Source organism: Danio rerio, chromosome 18 (genome assembly GCF_052040795.2).
Source record: "Danio rerio strain M-AB ecotype USA chromosome 18, GRCz13ab, whole genome shotgun sequence".
NCBI classification, from domain to species: domain Eukaryota; kingdom Metazoa; phylum Chordata; class Actinopteri; order Cypriniformes; family Danionidae; genus Danio; species Danio rerio.
In genome coordinates this window covers 11,048,489-11,069,907 of record NC_141038.1, presented here as the reverse complement: position 1 = coordinate 11,069,907, position 21,419 = coordinate 11,048,489, and the positions used below count along the sequence as shown (strand labels likewise).

Genomic DNA, 21,419 nt, shown 5'->3' with positions numbered 1-21,419 from the left:
TCCAGTCTTTAGTTCTTGTTACTCCTGCTTTCAAACAAACCTGAGGCTACACTGGAGTGTGTGTGTGATCATTTTAATGGGTGCGGGCAGGACTTCACCTTTAGGTTCTTAAAAGTAGTCAGTCACAAACTGAGAAATACAATTTTCCTTGAGATTTTGTTAAATATGCTCTTAAAAGTAAATGGCACCGACAGTGAACGTTCCGTGGGATGTTTTCAATCCACAAAAGGTGCTTTAGTGGAAAATGTTCTTTATATTATGAAAATGTTTGGTTCACATTCATTCATTCATGCATTCATTTTCTTTTCGACATCCCTTTATTAACCTGGGGTCGCAACAGTGGAATAAACCGCCAGCGCCAACTTATCCAGCATTTGTTTTATGCAGCGGATGCCCTTCAAGCTGCAACCCATCACTGGGAAACTTCCACATGCACTCATTCACACACATAAACTATGAACAATTTTAGCTTACCAAATTCACCAATAGTGCAGGTTTTTGGACTTGCGGGGGAAGCCGGAGCACCCCGAGGAAACCCAAGCAAACATAGAGAGAACATGCAAACTTCACACAGAAATCGAACCAGTGATCTTCTTGCTGTGAGGCAATTGTGCTACCCACTGCGCCAGGTTCTAAAATGTTAAAATGTTCTAAAAGGGTCTTTGATGACCTTTAGATAATCTTTAGTTCAAGTAGGATTTTGTTTTCAGAAATAATCAGTGGAAATCAAGTGTGTTTTTATATAAAGAAAAGCTAAATAATCTGTTAATAATTGGGTGAGTAAAATCTTATTGTTTTTAGTTTAAAATAAAATTATTTTACTTCACTGCTAGATTACACTGTAAAAATATATTTGTGATTCACAAGGGTTTTCCATTTATTTATAGTTGTGAATTGCTTTTTCTGGGACCTCGATCTATTCTCTGTCGACTTTTAAAAAAATTCAACTCTACAGTTTAATAAAGTGACAATTATTGACATTTCAAAAGTTTGAAATAATTTAAGAAATAATATATAGAGAAAGAAGCGTGTAAAATAGCAAAATTGTCCGCGCAATAGCGTAGTAGTTCGTGCGCTGACATATGATGCGGTGGCACTTCAGGGTGTCCCGAGTTTAAATCCCAGCTCAAGGACATTTCCCAACCCTAATCCCCTCTTCTCTTCCACTGCACTTCCTGTCTAATTACTGTCCTATCTAATAAGGGCACAAATGCCAAAAACAAATCTTAAAAAATAAATAAATAAATAACAAAATGTACTGGCAAGTTTATTACAAGTTTTATGTACCGTAATATATAACACCAATCTAGACGATATTTCACTTTAAATTATTAAAAATGTTAATAAAACTCATTTCAAGGGTTAAAGTCGTTGGAAGAAAAATCAGTCACATAATGCAATTAAAAAAAATAATAAATTTACGTGTATTTTTAGTGTATGTTGCTTTTTTAAAAAGAGAAACTCAATTTTGATCTATTATGAAAACAAAACAATATTTTACTTGTCTAGAGATTTAAAGAATTCTTGATTCAAAAGTTTTTTTGATATTTGGACTAGAAACTATTTTTGCATCTTTTGTCAGCTTTATTTTTAAGAGTGTAAATTACACTCATTATAGTCATTGTACAAAAAACAGCCTAAATCTCCAGGATTGGAACTCAAAACAGATTTAGTCCCCTGGTTTTGGACTAAAATTATATTGAAGCCAGTACATGACAATAGTGTGTCTAAACTACACATCCACAGTAACAGCAGATTGTCAATGTCTACTTCTACATCCCAAGCATGTTTAGCTCTGCCCTCCAATTCGCTCATAAAGTTGTGAATTATGTGAGAGGCCAATGCAAAAGACCACAACAAGATGTTGCTCAGTTCAATGTAACAGGAACAAGGATCTCTGTGTTGCCTTAGTTCAGACCCCCCCAATAATAACAAATGTCGATGACCATTTTTTCAATGAAGTTCTTGATTGTAGTCAAGACTTTAGTCCTTTGTTCACTTTATTTTAACAAGGATTTATTTACAAAGAAGGCACAATTCAACATGGATTTTTGAAAGATTAAAAGTGCAAACTGGATCCAGTAGGTAATGTGGCACCAGACAAGAGAGTATATAAAAATATGTTTTCTACATACACTAGCTTATTGCTTTATCTATTATCGGTAGATATCTAGCCTATTCAGTGTTTATATATATATATATACATATATATATATATATATATATATATATATATATATATATATATATATATATATATATATATATATATATATATATATATATATACACATGTATATATATATATATATATATATATATATATATATATATATATATATATATATATATACACATGTATATATATATATATATATATATATATATATATATATATATATATATATACATACATACATATATATACATGTACATATATATATATATATATATATATATATATATATATATATATATATATATATATATATATAAATAATTTTGATTATATATATATATATATATATATATATATATATATATATATATAGAAAATTTTGATTATATATAGCCTAAATTTCTAAGTGTTACATAGACGTACCAAAAGGGATCTGATAATTTACAAGTAATGCTTGTCTAAGAATAAATGATTATGAATTTACAAATGGCCAAACTATACTTGCTAAAAACTATAATGTTTATGATAATACATTAAGACAAAAAATATGACAGGAAATTACCCATTTGCAACCAAGCCGCATGTTTTTAAGCAGTTAAAAATGAAAGGGAGTAAATGTGACCGGAAGTCTTGACTTATTTAAATAAGAATGGCCAAGCATGCTCTTCCGTGAAAAAATAAGGCTGATACAAGATAGCCAGTGAAACAAAAAAACAAAAGGCTACATTAGTAGACACACAGCTGTCCTATCTAACTTTGGGACCAAATGTATGTAGTTAAAGCAAATCGATGAAAACGTTTACATATGCAAAGCTGAAAACTCATACCACTGAAGTTTACTTACCTGCAGTCTGTCTGTCACACCTATTCCAAACGCTGTGTTCAGATCAAAATGCCAAAACAGGACAAAAAAATGGTTAATTACTGCTGAATTTGTGATGTAAAAACCTTGAAAACATTATAAGTGGACCTCAGAGTACAAAATAATGATTAAGAGTCAGTTGGTGACCCTTACAATTTAGCCTTGACAAAACGCTGAGAGGATAATAAGGCCCGAATAATTCAGACCGCGGCGGCATTCTCCCTCATCTTTCTCTCTCTTACTAGCAAATATTTCATGTTTGTGCAGCTCAAGCGCCGAGTTGGTCATTCACATACAGATTTAATTTCTTTAAAAGCCAAAAGATATAAACATACAATTTGGGCTAATTAAATTCGTGAACTTTTGAATATTTACATTTGTGAGCAACTTCCTGTGTATTTTTTATATAGGCGTATATCGCCCTCTGTTGGCCAAAAGCGGGGGGATAAACAGGAAGAAATTAGGCTATTTGCTTAAAAGAAAGTAAATCAGTTAAGAACCTCTTCTAAAGGTGGACTAAAAGTTATTGATTTTACAACAATTAATAATTTTTTTTAATTAATCGTAAAAAAACACTGCCTTTCCCAAAGTAATTCAATGGTTTTATATTCCAAATCTTTTCTTTGAAAAATGTGGTGTTTTAAACTTTTTGCTTTGTGACTACAAATGTAATAAACTTCCTATTAAATTATCAAGCTTTCATAAGCAATCATTAGAAATAATTATTTCTGTTTCAGATTTACTTAATAGCAGTGGTGAGATTTATACTTATCAGGAAATTCTTGCTTCTGCAGGGATTGTTTTAAGGATTATAAATTGATTGTGGAAAGCATCTCTAATAAACTGCTTTACTTAGTGAAAATTCATCTTACTTATAACTCAGTCCTAAAGCAAATCCCAAAAATTGTACTTGGTGGTATCAGTATCTTAGATTAAAAAAATAATAATAATAATAATAATAAAAAAGTAATAACTTCTTCCAGAAAATGTCTTATTCAAAATAGCAGTTGTTTCCCGAAAGCCATTTTCAAATGGAAACAAGAATTTTCTTTACCTTTTATAGCTGATATTTGGTCTACAAGTAATATGTTTTTACTTACAAATAAGGTAAAAGAAATTCATTTCAAAATATTACGCAATTACTATTTCTGCAATATATTTATTAATAATTTTTAAAAAGGCATTTCACCACAATGTTCTTTTTGTACCACTGAGCCTGAAAGTCTTGTACATCTGTGTTGTACCTGTAAATTTTCTGATGATTTTTGGAAATAGGTTTCAAGGCTGATTTTTGATTCATTTTACAAAATAATTAATGCACGAATGCATGTTTCTTTTTTTGAATTGTAAAACTGGCTATGATGCACTCGATAATGCTTAGAAGTTGATCGTTTTTCTTGGGAGGTTTCACACACACAAGGCATAAGTAATGTTTATAACTCCCTCCTTAAATTTTTTTCTGTAATGATTTAAAAATATTTTATTATTCTTTGACTTTAATTACAAGACACAAGAAAGCTCACAAAAAGCCTCTCTAATAATGAAAGAAATAATCTGTACAATCTAATAATATTTAAATAATAATAATATTTAAATATGATGGATCCCCCATATATGTACTGTAGTATTTGTTATTTAATGTATGTTCTGCATCACTGACTAAGTTTTGTATGACTGTTACATATGTTATCATGTAATCCATATGCTTGTCAATTATATGCTTCAATTTTTTTAAAGCTGATCAGTTAATAGATGTCTTTTTTTCCATAATATTGGTTATATTTAGATTTAGTTTTTTCACTTTAATTTTATATGCAAATGTGATGGTCAAAATAATGTAGTAGATATTTCTTTTTAGTAATATCTATAATTGGTAACAGTGGAAATTTAATAATAATAATAATAATAATAATAATAATAATAATAATGATAATAATAATAATAATAATAATAATAATAATATAACTTTCATTCTTTTATCTATTATTGAAACCGCCAAGTTATTTTCATTATGTAGGACATGTTACTGGATTAACAACTATGTTGACCCTGGAACAACATTCCAATCAGAATTATGGGATATGTTTACTGTTTATGTTAGGTTTAGGCTTAGGTCTAGGTTTATGCAATTTTGCATGATTGTTATCCAACTATTATTCCCCTCTGATTTTCAAAATAGTTTACAGTTATGGTTGGGTTTCGGAGTATGGAATATGTATAAATTACATTTTCCAACCAAAAGTTTGTCCCAAAATCGCATTGTATTTGGCAAAACCATGGCGTGCTTATTGAAACTGGTACTTACTTCATACTTAACTGTGACTGTATTAAATAAATAATCAAATATGGAGAACATGTTAAAAATAACAAAATAATTCAAATAAGAAATTAGATAAAATTATAAAAATGCATGCAACAGCAGTAAATATTTAAGAAAATAAATAAACACATTGAAACATGCTACCTTTTTTTTCAGAAATAAGAAATTCAGTATACAACAGCGGTGACATGGTGGCTCAGTGGTTAGCATTGTCGCCTCACAGTAAGAAGGTTCCTGGTTCAAGTCCCGGCTGAGTCAGTTGGCATTTCTGTGTGGAGTTTGCATGTTCTTCCCGTGCTGGCGTGGCTTTCTCCAGTTTCCCCTTCAGTCTAGAGACATGCGGTATACAGTAGGTGAATTGAATAAGCTTCATTGGCTGTAGTGTGAATGAGTGTGTATGGATGTTTCCCAGTGCTGGGCTGCAGCTGGAAGAGCATCTGCTGCATAAAAGATATGCTGGATAAGTTGGCGGTTCATTCTGAGGTGGCGACCCCTGATCAATAAAGGTTCTAAGCAGAAGGAAAATTATCAAAAAGACTAGGGGGAAACCGGAGCACACGGATGAAACACATGCCAACATAGGGAGAACATGCAAACACATAGAAATGCCAACTAACCCAGCCGGGGCTTGAATCAGCAACCTTCTTGCTTTGAGGTGACAGTGCTAACCACTAAACCATCGTATCGCTCTGAATAAAAACATTAATTAAAATAATTTACCAGTCTAAATGACCAACCATCAAATATTAATAATAATAATGTAACATTTCACAAAACAGAAGCACAAAACCAAACCAGACACGTTTTCACATTTGAAATAGAATCTATTCTTTATTATTTGGACGCAGGGAGAAACTTTTATTTATTTCTTAGATTTCATATATATTTTTTTCTCTACTGCACAATTTGCATAATTTCATGACATCCTGTGGACAACCACAAAACCATAACATTAGATTTTTTTTTCTACTTTTTTTTTACACGAAGTGAAAAACAAGACTCATTTTACAAGCATTTTTACAGTCCGCATACAACTTCAGATGATGTGTTCAGTTTTTCTCTCTTTTTAAACTGAATCCGGAGGCAAAATATATCAACAAACATCTAACAAAACATGCAACATCTATGTAAAAACATAGAAACTCTTTGACAACCATTCAATTTGACAGAAAATTTTGATGTTGTCTTTTTTTAGGGGGGATTTCTTTTTTTTTTTTTTTTTTTAATTCCGAGAGATGTTGTTGATTTTGTCAAACAGATTGGAAATGGGTTGATCGAACACATGATTTTGAACCAATCCATATATATTACACATTTAGACAAATACAATATGTACAGACAGAGTTTGACCTTGATCACAATCACATGCTCAACGTCAGACCAAATAAATATTCAGACCTCTTCTCGTAGAAAATATCCTATATATTTACAAAATCAAAAAATAAACAACTGAATTCACATTCACACTGTTTACAGCAACTTAATTCATCAAACGCTGGATGGTTTTTCAAAAAGGAATGAAGTAATATTAGGATAAAACAGGAGATGGTGATAAAATGTGCTTGTTTAAAGGAAAAACTCAACCAAAATCACACTTTGAAATGTGCGATGCTTCAGGTGATAACTGATGACACTTGTTACACATTTAAATTGGCTGCCATAATTATGCGCAGGATAAAATATGCATTGTTATGATTCAGATCTGCACAGATATTATTCCCCCACCCCAAGAAAACCCAATGTATTTCAACTTCAGATAAAATGGAAACCTATCAAACAATAACGTAAAGTGCATATGAGCAATATGTACTGTGCCATAAAGAGGAAGTTAAAAAATAAATAAATAAAAATAAACACTATACAATATTCATAGAATTTTCTTCTTTTTCTTTAACAGATATACATATATTCATACACTCTCTTGATGTCGCATGTTAAGGTATATGCATTCAAAGAACATAATCCATGTTGCATAGATTTACCCAAACAGAACCAGTGGATTTGGTTAAAACATCAGGTTGGCACACGATAGTTTATCTTACCACGACAGCAACCTTTTAGATTCAGGTACATCTGTGCACCACCTGTGCAAGATGCAGATGAAATCATTTGGAAACGTTGGCGTACATTTATCAGCCACTCTGTTTCCGACTTAAACCGATAATAAAAACACTGACTTTTAAGATAGAAAATGACTGTCTGGTGTTTTCAAGACCCAAAGGAAACGTGCCTTTATTTAATAATGGCACCTGCAATGTTTATATGGTGCAGGCTAATAAAGAGGCAGTGATAATAATGAAGAATCAAGTCCTTTTAGATGAACTTCACAGCAGGAAATCAATATTAAAAAGTGCACCACCGAGAACACATATAGGACAAATAAACAACAAACATCACATCTGGATTTCAGTCGAGCCAATCGAGCCAGACGAGGACTCAAATGTACGTTAATTATTGTCATAATTATTATTTTTCATATATATTTTTTTTGTCATTGCATATTTGGATTCCACACACACAACTTGGTCACTAAACAGAGACGACATCTGACCACTAACAGGACATTTACTTCAAGATGCTGTTCAGAAAACAAACACATCGTGGACACAAACAATCGAAAATAGATGCCCTTTAACCTCAGAGATACCTCCCGAGACGCTGAAAACAAAGCACGGCATCATTTAATCATTAGGTGAAAACCAGATCATCTCGATTTCAGTGAGGTATCAGTGTATCCATCGCCAAACAAACGCTGAAGACGACACTCAAGACATTACAGACGGAGGAATCGTGAACTCTGCATTCATTATGAGGGGAAATCCGTTATATTTACGATTGTCTTTCTGTCTTATGGGATAACCTCCATACAGTGCATTACATAGTCTGATATGGTCATTATATATATCTCATGATTGTGTCAACAATGATATATTATGCTACGTCTAACTTGTGATTTTTAATAAATTTTTTTGCAATGAAAATGTGAAATGTCAAAAAAAAAAAGTGGATATTTTAGATGTATGATGTAGTTGCAAAGATACTCATGTGATCTGAAATTGATTTATATTGTAAATTCTGGTGAACGATTAGAAATTCAGAACGTCACAAATAAACATTGCAGTTTCATCCATTCAGATGTTTCTTTAACTTGGTTTTCCATTCCCACCACCTGACATTCATTTCTATACCTGTGTTGTTTCTCTTTCCTGAAGGGCGCTGATGGGAGTGTCTGATTATGGCTGTGTCTGACTGGTAGTGGGCACCAGCTTGTGCCAGCTGACCGCCCGCTTTCTCATGTCCACCTTGTCCAGCCAGATGTAGGCCTCGCCGATCAGGGTCTTCTTCATAAACTTCCCTCCATTTGACACCAGGAACAGCTGTGAAGGCGATACAAGACAGAAAAAGGTAAACACAGAATAAGAGGAAGCTAAATAGTTCAAATAATGCAATACATACATTACCATTAAATGTTTGGGGTCAGCAAAATCTACTGTTTAAGGGTTATGAAACCCTGAAGTAAATTTTCTGAGATTTTTACATGTGTTGAACGTTAATTAAATCAATATTGGCATCTGTTAGCTTTAATTGTTTGGATTAATTGGATAATTTTGAGCTGCCCTCCGCCTAATTTCATCTTCCAGGTTTAAAATCTATATTAGGGAGCGGCGTCATTTGTAATGATATAGATTAGGCAGTCTGATCTTATGAGGAAACATAACTATTTTACGTTTTGTCAGTTTAGTGGCTAGTTCATACAAATTTGTGAGTTCAATTGTATAAAAATAAAGGGTTTCACGATCCTCCAAATACTCGATTTGATTACATTTTCGATTTTACAGTAAAGGTTCGATTCAATTCTCGATTTAAAAAAGAAAAATTTGAAAGCACAAGCTATGCCATTTTAAGACTTTCATGAAGCTCTGTGTAGCTCTGAAGGTCCAGCAATCTGTAGTCAAGGCTACTAAATGTGCACTGCAAAGACTTTTAATAACTTCCTCCTTCACATTATTGTACATGGAGGGTATCACCGTAGCTGAGAGATGTGTTCAATTCGGGATTTCGTAGCGTGGTTCTAGCACGCTAATTAACTGCCTAAAATCAGAGTTTTCTACCACTGAGTAAGGTCGCATGTCCGTGGCAATAAATACTTCTACCGCGCTTGTAATAGCCTTTGCACATGTTGAGTTAATTGGAAGTTTTATTCCAAATAAAGATGGGAGAGTAGTGTGTGTTACACTTGTCGGTTTAACAAATAAATCTGTTTTTTTGGTGCCCGCCGAGATGCCCTGCCATGTTAGTGGGTGGAATAATGTAGTATACGTAAATAGCAGAGCTTGCAAACTGTGTTTTTTTGTCAACAACACGAACGTTGTCAACAGAATCCAAAATACTTCCACAACAGCGACTTTAGTAAAAGAGGAGGGGGGTCAAGTTCTGTCGAAGGGTCTCCCGCGTCTGCAGTTTCCCATGCTATCTTTTTGCTGTTTGTTGTAGCTGTTAGGTTGACTCAGCAATTCAACAAGCATGTGTATTTTTTTTTCGCTTGGCAAGCCAAGCTAACGTGATAAGGAGCATGGCAACATCGATGATTCTATTTTTTAATTCGATAATCGAGATTGAGCATAAAATTTGATTTTAAATCGAAATCGTGACACCCTTAATAAAAATGTACATACCCACCCCTACATCCAACCATCATTGACAAGCAAATCATACTAAATTGTACCACTGAGATCATCTAAACTCATACAAATTAGCCACTAAATCAAAAAAGTTACGAATTGCCATGAGATATCATTGGATTAGGACTGTGAGTACTTTGATGACACATCAGTCTAATTATTATTCATGAGACTGAGCTTTCTTATCATATGAGAAGACAGTGCATTTTTTCGGTCAAGCAGTGAGTTCCCTCAGTAGTTAGGCATCCATTATATTTTGCGCTGCTTACAACTTACACAACAGAAGATATTCTAAAGAATGTTCGGGGAAAACAGACAATGACATCCATAGTAGGAACAAAAAAGACTTATAGAAGCCAAAAGCTGTTCTTTTCCAACATTTTTCAATATATGAGTGTGTGAGATGAACAACGTTTAAGTCCAAAAAAAAAGAGAGAGATAACCTTGAGACATTAATTGTATGTGTTAAATTTGTATACAGAAACAATTTGTGGATATTTTTGCAGAAAACCGTTTATGTCCACTAATTCAAATAGAGATGCCGCTTGCTGTCATGTCCGCCTCTTTGGACTGTGGGGGAAACTGAGAGGAACCCAGAGGAAACCCACGTGAACGCAGGGAGAACATGCAAACTCCACACAGAAACACCACCTAACCTAGTCGAGGCTCGAACCAGCGACTTTCTTGCTGTGAGGAGACAGCACTACCTACTGCGCCACTGTGTCACCCGTATTTATTGTTGTATTTATTTATTGTTATCATTATGTAATTCATTTATTTATTATTATATTATACAAAATATAATATAATGTTCACAATCCAAATGAAAAAAAAATTGCATTACTCAAAATTTGAAAATATGGACTTATATAGTTTCGTCTCAAGGTCTCATATCTTTGTAACAAGTGGGCGGGGCTATATGGAAACGGGATGAGGAGTCCCACTGGCCTTGAGTCCCACAGAGGAGCTCTGGGCTGCAATGAAAGACATGAGAGGACCAGGCCTGGACATGTTATGCTTTGCTCACTTTAACAGCAGTCTCTGTGAGGAGCTGCAATTTGTTTGTTTTTTATTTTTCAGTATTAAAATTATTTAAAGGTTCGTCAGTTCTTCGCCTCCTTCTTCCTCAATACCAGGTGGCCATCAACTTTGTTATAGTCGTCTTTTATGTTCAATGGAAGAAAGAAACTCAAACAGTTTTGGAACAAGTAAATAGTGTGTAGATGAACTTACAATTTTGGGTAAACTATCGCTTGAATATTGATACTCAGCAAATTTTGAGAACAATCCAGCTTTGGTTAACAGTAATAAACTAGTTTTATAAATATGTTTAAAGAGATGCGGACATTTTAAATAAAATGAATACATTTTTATTTCCCAATATTGATGACTTTTTTGATAAATTTAGAGACTCAGAAACATGACAAAATAGTACCAACCCCAAACTCCTGAACGGTACTGTGCGTGGGTGGCAGGCTTTATGAATTTATTGATTTGAACTTCCTCCCTGTAGATTAGCTGCCATCTTGGTTTTTGAAAGATATATATATTTTGTAATGCTCACTGTTCTGCAGCATTAGCTCTCTGTCTTTGTGAATTTGTCTGTAATCTCTCTCACCTGAATAGAATGGCCAACGGGATTCAGGTTAAAACGAAACGTCTCGTTGAATGATGGCTCTCTGTCATGGCGGCACACTCTGGTCTTCTTCTTTATGATCCTCTTTTGTGTTGCCACATTCACCACATAAAGCTTTACATACAGATCTAGAGAGATAGGTGAAACAAAGGATTCAAGTTCAGTTACTCCACATTTCTCTGAATGGACTGTACCCAATATGTGATATCAGTGGTGTTTTTTGAGCATGTTTGATTACCAGGGAGGTGGTCTGGAGATTTAAACTTATAGGTGATGTTTCTGCACTGCAGGATCTCAAGAACCAGCTGCTCTCCTTCAGTCTTCATCTCCTTCTTTAGAGCAACTTTTATCTCTCCCATCATCTTACCTATAGACAGATATAGATAGAATCAGAAAGACAGATAAAGATATGGATGGATGAACAGACAACTGGACAGATAGATATAAAATCAGATAGATAGATAGATAGATAGATAGATAGATAGATAGATAGATAGATAGATAGATAGATAGATAGATAGATAGATAGATAGATAGATAGATAGATAGATAGATAGATAGATAGATAGATAGATAGATAGATAGATAGGTAGATAGATAGATAGATGCACAGACAGACATGGACGGACGGACGGACGGACGGACGGACGGACGGACGGACGGACGGACGGACAGACAGACAGACAGACAGACAGACAGACAGACAGACAGACAGACAGACAGACAGACAGATAGATAGATAGATAGATCGATAGATAGATAGATAGATAGATAGATAGATAGATAGATAGATAGATAGATAGATAGATAGATCGATAGATCGATAGATAGATAGATGATAGATAGATAGATAGATAGATAGATAGATAGATAGATAGATAGATAGATAGATAGATAGATAGATAGATAGATAGATAGATAGATAGATAGATAGATCGATAGATCGATAGATAGATAGATAGATGATAGATAGATAGATAGATAGATAGATAGATAGATAGATAGATAGATCGATAGATCGATAGATCGATAGATCGATAGATAGATAGATAGATGATAGATAGATAGATAGATAGATAGATAGATAGATAGATAGATAGATAGATAGATAGATAGATAGATAGATAGATAGATAGATAGATAGATAGATAGATAGATAGATAGATAGATAGATAGATCACACGATGTTTGTTGTGCAGAATAAATACATGTAAATTGTGTGCAATGGCGTCCTCTAGTGGGCACATGCTTACAAATAATTTAGCACTTAGCACAAAACAAATGCTGTTAAGAAGTAAATGTGTATTTTAATACCATATTGTATGGCATTAAACATGGAGCAGTTTGGTGAAATACTAGACTACTAATAAGACATTGATAACAACCGAATACAAAATGTTTTGTGTAATGATGACTGTGTTGTACAAAGATAAAAACGCTCTTATGACACGAGTCCATGTTTTGTTGTGCTGACGTCTGTCTCTTTTGACAGCACAAAAACACACACCCTCTGCTGTGATGAATTATTCAGCAGTGTGTGGCAGCAGCACAGTGGCATGTCTACAGCACAACAGAAGGGAATGACTGCTGTTTTCCTCTGTCTAACAGCTTCTTAGTCTCCTAAACAACTTTCTAACAAGCGCTAATTCAACCTCAGGGGTGAACCTGACCTGCACTCACTATATTGTGCAGAACATGCATCAAAAGCTCTATTATGACTCACAGTTCACCAATTTGAGTTCAATCTCCTGAGAATGACTAGAATTAGACTGCTGTGTGGACCGAAACTGGAATGCAAAGTAGATCTTTACCTTCGGAGTCAGGCAAGTTTAAAGATTCAAGTCCTCTGGTTTTATCGGTTCCATTCGGGATGTTTTTCCTGATGAGGAAAGGGAGAGAGATGTGTGAGAAATACAACTTTTTGTTTGGTTTATTTTTTGTATATGCAGATAAGAGGTCAACAATTTTTTTTAGTGCAGATATAATACTCATACAATTATTTAGTACAACAGGTTCTAAAAATGTACAATCAAATCTCATTTTAAATGTGTTGGGAATAAAATGTTGATTAAAAAAAATAAAATTGAATAGAATAAAATAAAAAATAAAATAAAATAATAAAAATAAAATAAATAAATAAAATACAAAGTTTGAAGTCATGATTGCTTAAAATAAATGAATGCTTGCAAAGCATTAATGTGATAAAACAAAACAGTATACATTTAACATGTAACAAAATATTTGTATTTTAAATAAATTTTGTTCAAAAACGTTTGAAAAAACATTTTTGCTTCCACAAACATATTAAGAATAACTATACACTCAAAGGCCACTTTATTAGGTATACCTTACTAGTATCTCCCTTAATCCTTCATGGTATAGATTCAACAAGGGACTGGAAATATTCCTCAGAAATTTTGGTCCATATTGACATGATAGCATAATTTGCTGACTGCACATCCATGGTGCGAGTCTCCCATTCCACCAAATCCTAAAGGTGCTCTATTGGATTGAGATTTGGTAACTGTGGAGGCCATTTGAGTACAGTGAACTCATTGTCATGTCCAAAAAAGCAGTCTGAGATGATTTGTGCCTTATGACATGGCGAGTTATCTTGCTGGAAGTATAAGATGGGTACACTGTGGTCATAAAGGGACGGACATGGTCAGCTACAATCCTCAGGTAGGCTGTGGCGTTGACATAATGCTCAATTGGTATTAATGGGCCCAAAGTGTTCCAAGAAAATATCCCCCACACCATTACACCACCACCACCTGCCTGACCCGTTGATACAAGGCATGATGGATCCATGCTTTCATGTTGTTGACACCAAATTCTGACCCTACCATCCAAATGTTGTAGCAGAAATGGTCTGAGTATTTCAGTTTCTGAAATACTCAGACCAGCCTGTCTGGCACCAACAACCATGCCACGTCACTTAAATCCCCTTTCTTTCCCATTCTGATGCTCGGTTTAACTGTAGCAGAATGTCTTTACCATGTCTACATGCCTAAAGTTGCTGCCATGTCATCGACTGATTAGAAATGCGTTAATGAGCAGTTGGACAGGTGTACCTAATAAAGTGGCCGGTCAGTGTATATAACTACATATAACTAACAATGTGAAATGTTAAGCAGTGAATGAACACATTTGAATGTTTTCTCAAAATGTAAAATATATTAAATCTGAAAAATGTTATTAAATTTGTATGCGGTGTATATTTAATATTTAAATTAATTTTGATCAAATAAATGTACCCCTAATGAGCATAAAATATTTCTTTCTAATATTAATAAATCATTAACATTAGCATTACTGGCCTTAAATGTTGTATGGCAGTCTATGATTTCATTTAAAATATACATCATTATAATTAAAATCAAATGTTTAATTATTTATTCACAAGATATGCTTTTTCAGGGGTGGTCTCAATCATTTCAGACCTATCTATTTGATATAATGTAATTTAAAAATGAATGAAACCAACATAAATGAACATATAAAATCTAAAAATGTAGGGGAAAAAAAAAAAAACATGTTTAGTGTAAAGGCATGTGTTTCAGACAATATTTACTTGGGAACTATTTCCTTTATACAACAAATCTGGTTGTAGTAAAGGCCAGCATGCTTATTAGCCAATGAACATCATTTAAAATAGCCAAATATCATTCTAATATTGTTCTATCCACCTACAGTGCCTATAGAAAATCATCATACCCTGTGAGAATCTATACCTTTACTCACATTAGACCCTGCTTTCATAAGACCTTCGGGATAAAGTTGTAGAAAGGCACAGGTTAATAGAAGCCTACAAAACTTTTAAAATCTTTTTTAGAATGTGATTTCAGGCTGTATGACAAACAAAGTCATTATTTAAAGGGGTTTGATTATTTTCTATAGGCACTGAATATCTCACACACATTTCCTGTAATTACAGGAGATAGCAGGTATTCTTACATCTGGGGGACTTGAAATATGGCACTGTCCAAAGCATTAGTCCCCATGCTATCTTCACTGTCCAGAGTGTATCCTTCTCCATCCGTCATTCTGTGGTTGGTTTTATCTGTGAAAATACACAATTAGACATAATAAGCAAGAGATTCATTATTTAATATTCTGTAACTTTAATATGAGTTACGTTAAAGGGGTCATGAACTGACAAATCAGAAGTCCCTTGATCTTTGGACATAGAGGTCACTGTACTATATAAAAAAATATCCTGTGCATTTCAGAATGTTCTTGTTAGTGTAAACCAGCTTACTGTACAGTATGTGGGAAAAAAAGGTTGAATATATAATATTTTATGTTTTAAATTTTGGAATCTAAACTTGGATGCAAAGTGTCAAAATATGGGTTGTTGACAAATAGGTGGTAAAAATGCTTTTTAAAAAAACAATCTCTAAAGAAATAAAATTATATTTTATTTCCTTTGTTTCCTCTGGGTGGTCCACAAGTCCAAATCCATGCGCTATAAGTGAATTGAGTAAGCTAAATTGTCCGTAGTGTACAGTATGTGTGTGGATGCTGGATAAGTTGCACATCATTCATGTGGCGACGCCAGATTAATGAAGGGACTAAGCTGAAAAGAAAATAAATGAATGAATGAATGAGTGTGTATGGATGTTTCCCAGTACAGGGTTCCCAGCTGGAATAGCATCCACTGTGTAAAACATATGCTGGATAAGTTGGTGGTTGTGGCAACCCTAGATTAATAAAGGGACTAAGCAGAAAATGAATGAATGAATGAGTGTGTATGGATGTTTCCCAGTACTGGGTTAAACCTGGAAGGACATTCGCTGTGTAAAATATGTGCAGGATAAGTTGGCGGTTCATTCTGCTGTGGCGACCCCAGATTAATGAAGGGACTAAGCTGAAAAGAAAATGAATGAATGAATAAATGACTGTGTATGGATGTTTCCCAGTACTGGGTTGAAGCTGGAAGAACATTCGCTGTGTAAAATATGTGCAGGATAAGTTGGCGGTTCATTTTGCTGTGACGACCCCAGATTGATAAAGGGACTAAGCCGAAAAGAAAATGAATGAATGAATGAATGAATGAATGAATGAATGAATGAATGACTGTGTATGGATATTTCCCGGTACTGGGTTGAACCTGGAAGGACATCCGCTGTGTAAAATATGTGCAGGATAAGTTGGCGGTTCATTCTGCTGTGACGACCCCAGATTGATAAAGGGACTAAGGCGAAATGAAAATGAATGAATGAATGAATGAATGACTGTGTATGGATATTTCCCGGTACTGGGTTGAAGCTGGAAGAACATTCGCTGTGTAAAATATGTGCAGGATAAGTTGGCGGTTCATTCTGCTGTGGCGACCCCAGATTAATAAAGGGACTAAGCCGAAAAGAAAATGAATGAATGAATGAATGAATGACTGTGTATGGCTATTTCCCGGTACTGGGTTGAACCTGGAAGGACATCCGCTGTGTAAAATATGTGCAGGATAAGTTGGCGGTTCATTCTGCTGTGGCGACCCCAGATTAATAAAGGGACTAAGCCGAAAAGAAAATGAATAAATGAATGAATGAATAAGTGTTTATGGATGTTTCCCAGTACTTGGTTGCAGCTGGAAGGGCATCCGCTGAGTAAAACGTGCTGGAGAAGTTGGCGGTTCATTCCGCTGTGGTTACCCCTGATGAATAAAGAGACTAAGCCAAAGGAAAATAAATGAATACTAATTATATACATTTTTGTCATGCATCAAAATGGAATGTCATGTCAACAACCCATATGTATATGCAAGATTGTTAGCCAATCACAGCACTGGGTGTTTACTTCAGTTATATGGAGGTCAATACAGGACAGTATAAGTAAAAAAATACTTACAAGTTTTTTAAAAGTAAAAAAAAAAAAAACAGAGAACAGTACAAAATAACCGTTTAAGTCAATTTATGACCCCTTTAAAACAATGGTTCTGCACTTCACATATGAAAGGAAAATATAAGAACTAAAAATTAAAAAGACCACAGTGAAATGAAAGAAAATGCACTCTTTAAAAAATTATAATAATTTAAAACTGTTAATCTTTTATGTAAATCTCATGGCGGTCATGATTTTAGATTTAAACATTTTTTATCTCTTATTTTGCTTTTATAATAGCCTGTTTAGTGCTGGGTTTTATTTGTATGTTTAGAGAGAGAGAGGCAGGAGTCACGTGTCTCTCACCTCCTCTAGCAGAGATCCCTCCATGATGGTCATCTGACTCGATACTTTGCTCTCATTGGCTGGAAGATGTTGCATGATCAGTATGAGGCCAGTTCTGCCTTTAGATGGGGCTGTTTTTCTACACGGACTCTCACATCCACGGTCGCCCTCACATGAAACCAGCTCATGATTTTTACACACCACAGTCATGCGGACATTGATATGGGTTTGATCTGAGGGTAAGGGCCTGGGATTTTTACTTGCAAGGGGAAATGAGGTAACAGAGGGTTCATCATGCTCTGGATGTCAGTGTGAAGTGTCGTCCATATGTTTATCAATTTAGCATTGTGTATCTCTTATGATTTATTATTATTTTTTTGTGTGTGTACAATAAGAGCCTGTAAATGGATTTTTCTGTTTTACAAAGAAACATTGAGCCTGAATGTCTGACATTACATTTTATCTGGGGGATAATATCTTTAATTGCTGGCTCGTCCAACTTTTACTGCAGCTGAAGGCACATTTGAGATATTTAATTTAATAATGGGAGTTTAACAGACTGAATTATTTAATGTTTTATAGGCTTTATTAAAAATTAAGACCATTTTAGATTAGATGGTTTCCATTTCGCCACTCGGTATGCAAATGTGTACATTAAAAAGTACTTTAGGATTTCACTTTTCTTAAAGGTATAGTTCACCCAATAATGAAACTTTGCTAGTTATTTTACTCAGCCTCAGAGCAACTTATGTGTACTGTAGGTGACTATTTTCTTCAGTAGAACAGTTAGATTATTTTTCATCTGAAACTGTGCTAAAAGGGTGTGTGCAGAGCTAATGTTTCTTCCCATACTGATAAACGTCCGGTAAACGGTTAATGTGACTCCTTTCCATTTTATACAGTTCCTTTTACAGCGCTTGACCCTGACAAATTAAAAGTCCTTCTGCATCTATTTTTGATAATTCATAAATTGCAAGTGATCGGCTACAATGGAAAAAAATATACAGTTGAAGTCAGAATTATTACCCTCCCTGAATTATTAGACCCCTTTTGATTTTTTCCCCCAATTTCTGTTCAACGGTTTCAACATTTCTAAACATAATAGTTTTAATAACTCATTCACAATAATTGATTTATTTTATCTTTGTCATGATGACAGTAAATATTTTACTAGATATTTTTCATGACACTTCTATACAGCTTAAAGTGATGTTTAAAGGCTTAACTAAATAGTTAATTAGGTTAACTAGGCAGGTTAGGGTAATTAGGCAAGTTATTGTAAAACGATGGTTTGTTCTGTAGGCTATCGAAAAAATATATAGCCTAAAGGGGCTAATAATTTTGACCTTAAAAGTTATATATATATATATATATATATATATATATATATATATATATATATATATATATATAACTGCTTTTATTCTAGCCGAAACAAAACAAATAAGACTTTCTCCAGAAGATAAAATATTATTAGAGATACTGTGAAAATTTCCTTGCAATTGCCTATTTTTTAAAAATCGACATCATAATGGATTTGAAACATTTCCATGTGAAGAAAATGATCTTGCAATCATAAACTTTTCCAAAACCATGTTTCTTCTGTGTTTCATGTGTTTCATATGTGATTTGAACATGAGAAGCTCATGTGACACTTGTGTTTACTTTTTGTTATTTATTTTTTTTGTTTAAATCGACATCATAATGGATTTGAAACATTTCCATGTGAAGAAAATGATCTTGCAATCATAAACTTTTCCAAAACCATGTTTCTTCTGTGTTTCATGTGTTTCATATGTGATTTGAACATGAGAAGCTCATGTGACACTTGTGTTTACTTTTTGTTATTTATTTTTTTTGTTTTGTTTTTTCATGAGAGGCAAAATGAAGTGGCTATCGGTGGCTTCTGATGATACATTGAGGTCTTGAAAAAAACACTCAAAGCAAACGTGCATACAGATGCAGGCTTAAGAGCAAACTGACTTCATTAGATCTCAATGTATAGTCAGTAGCCACAGGTTTTCATTTGTTTTTTGTTCTTGTTTTAACACTTGAAAAGCCGGTAGCCATCACCCTTCACAATATGAATCACCAAGAACCACAGTTTCAGCCAAAAATCTTCTAGAATGTCCTACTGAAATGTAACCTACAGTGCTCAGCATAATTGTGCACAGCCCATTTTGAAAATTAATATTTGTATCCATTTCTCAGTGAATGTAGGAAATGTATTTGGGTACATTTAAACAAAACAGATCTATTAAATATATATATTTATTAAAATAACATTTTAGTCACTAAACATATTTAGAAATTGAGAGATATTAAAATCAAATTAAATTCAAGCACAATATTGCAAAAAAGAATTACAAACCACAAAATTTTAACTAAATTCTTAAATTGTTTTGCTTCTCTTGATTTTTTCCTCTTTTTAAAATATTTTTTTAATGTTAAGTATTTAATATTTTTCTATACATACATTTTGCTGTACTAGTTTTTGGACCATTAGTTATTAGTTATACTATTTTATAACTAAGTTATTATAGTAACTTAGTTATTATATTTAGTTATTAGTTATATTAGTTATAAGTTATTTTGTTAGATAAGCTCCAGATTAGGAGTAGAATTATAAGCCAAGGGGCTAATAATGGGGCTAATAATGTTGACCTTAAAATGTTTTTAAAAAAAATTAAAAACTGCTTTTATTCTAGTCAAAATAAAACAAATAAGACCAAGAAATAATTTTGTCCAGAAGAAAAAATATTATCATACATACTGTGAAAATTTCCTTGCAATGTTAAACATAATTTGGGAAATATATTTAAAAAAATCTAAATTAAAGGATGGCTAATAATTCCAACTTCAACTGTATGTGCACAAATATAATATTGTATAGCTTCCTATTAAAAGTATGAATTTAACAGACAGATTTGTGAGGGGTGTACTCATTTATTCTGAGCACTGTATATCTCGGAACACCTGAGGGTATATATATATATATATATATATATATATATATATATATATATATATATATATATATATATATATATATATATATATATATAATATTTATTTTTTATTTTTTTAATGTGTATGTTTAAATTATGCCATTAAATACCTCTATTATGCTCTTTTAAAATGTTCCTAATATTTCTTTGGAGGACTCTTATAATAGTTTTAAAATAATTTAGTTTTATAATAGTTTCTGTATGTTGGGTGACAAATCATTTTTGATTCATAAAACAGTGCTCAACATAAACGAGTAACACTCCATTTTGAAAATGAATATTTGTATCAATTTCTCAGTGAACATAGGTCATATATTTTGGTGCATTTAAACCAAACAGATTTATTAAACTAATATATATTTATTAAAACAATATTTTAGTCACTGAACATCTTTAGAAATATAAAGACAATACACTTAAATTCATGCAAAATATGGGGAAAATTTGCAAACTACAAATTTTCAACAAACTGTTTATATTTATTTGTTTCTCTTGAATTTTGCTCTTTTTTAATTTCATATTTTCCCTAACATACAAATTTACTAATTTTGTAGCGTTATCGTAAGT

The 21,419-nt window shown here is 33.2% G+C and overlaps 2 protein-coding genes across 9 annotated transcripts in view; both read right to left on the bottom strand.

Annotated features, from left to right (window-relative positions):
* Window positions 1-3,420, bottom strand: part of cacna2d1 (calcium voltage-gated channel auxiliary subunit alpha2delta 1) — a 229,478-nt gene extending 226,058 nt beyond the window's left edge. For all 4 annotated transcript variants that reach the window (XM_087292987.1, XM_087292985.1, XM_087292988.1 and 1 more), the window contains exons 1-2: window positions 3,195-3,420; window positions 3,024-3,055 (exon numbers count right to left, since the gene is read on the bottom strand). The gene's annotated coding sequence lies outside the window, so the exon portion shown is untranslated. The remainder of the gene's footprint in view (window positions 1-3,023; window positions 3,056-3,194) is intronic.
* Window positions 3,421-6,164: 2,744 nt separating this feature from the next.
* pclob (piccolo presynaptic cytomatrix protein b) overlaps window positions 6,165-21,419 on the bottom strand; it is a 120,980-nt gene continuing 105,725 nt past the window's right edge. For all 5 annotated transcript variants that reach the window (XM_087292979.1, XM_087292982.1, XM_087292981.1 and 2 more), the window contains 5 exons: window positions 15,637-15,742; window positions 13,491-13,558; window positions 11,918-12,046; window positions 11,662-11,807; window positions 6,165-8,738 (listed from right to left, as the gene is read on the bottom strand). In XM_087292979.1, coding sequence (XP_087149105.1) covers window positions 8,595-8,738; window positions 11,662-11,807; window positions 11,918-12,046; window positions 13,491-13,558; window positions 15,637-15,742 — 593 coding nt within the window. In that variant the 3' untranslated portion in view covers window positions 6,165-8,594. The remainder of the gene's footprint in view (window positions 8,739-11,661; window positions 11,808-11,917; window positions 12,047-13,490; window positions 13,559-15,636; window positions 15,743-21,419) is intronic.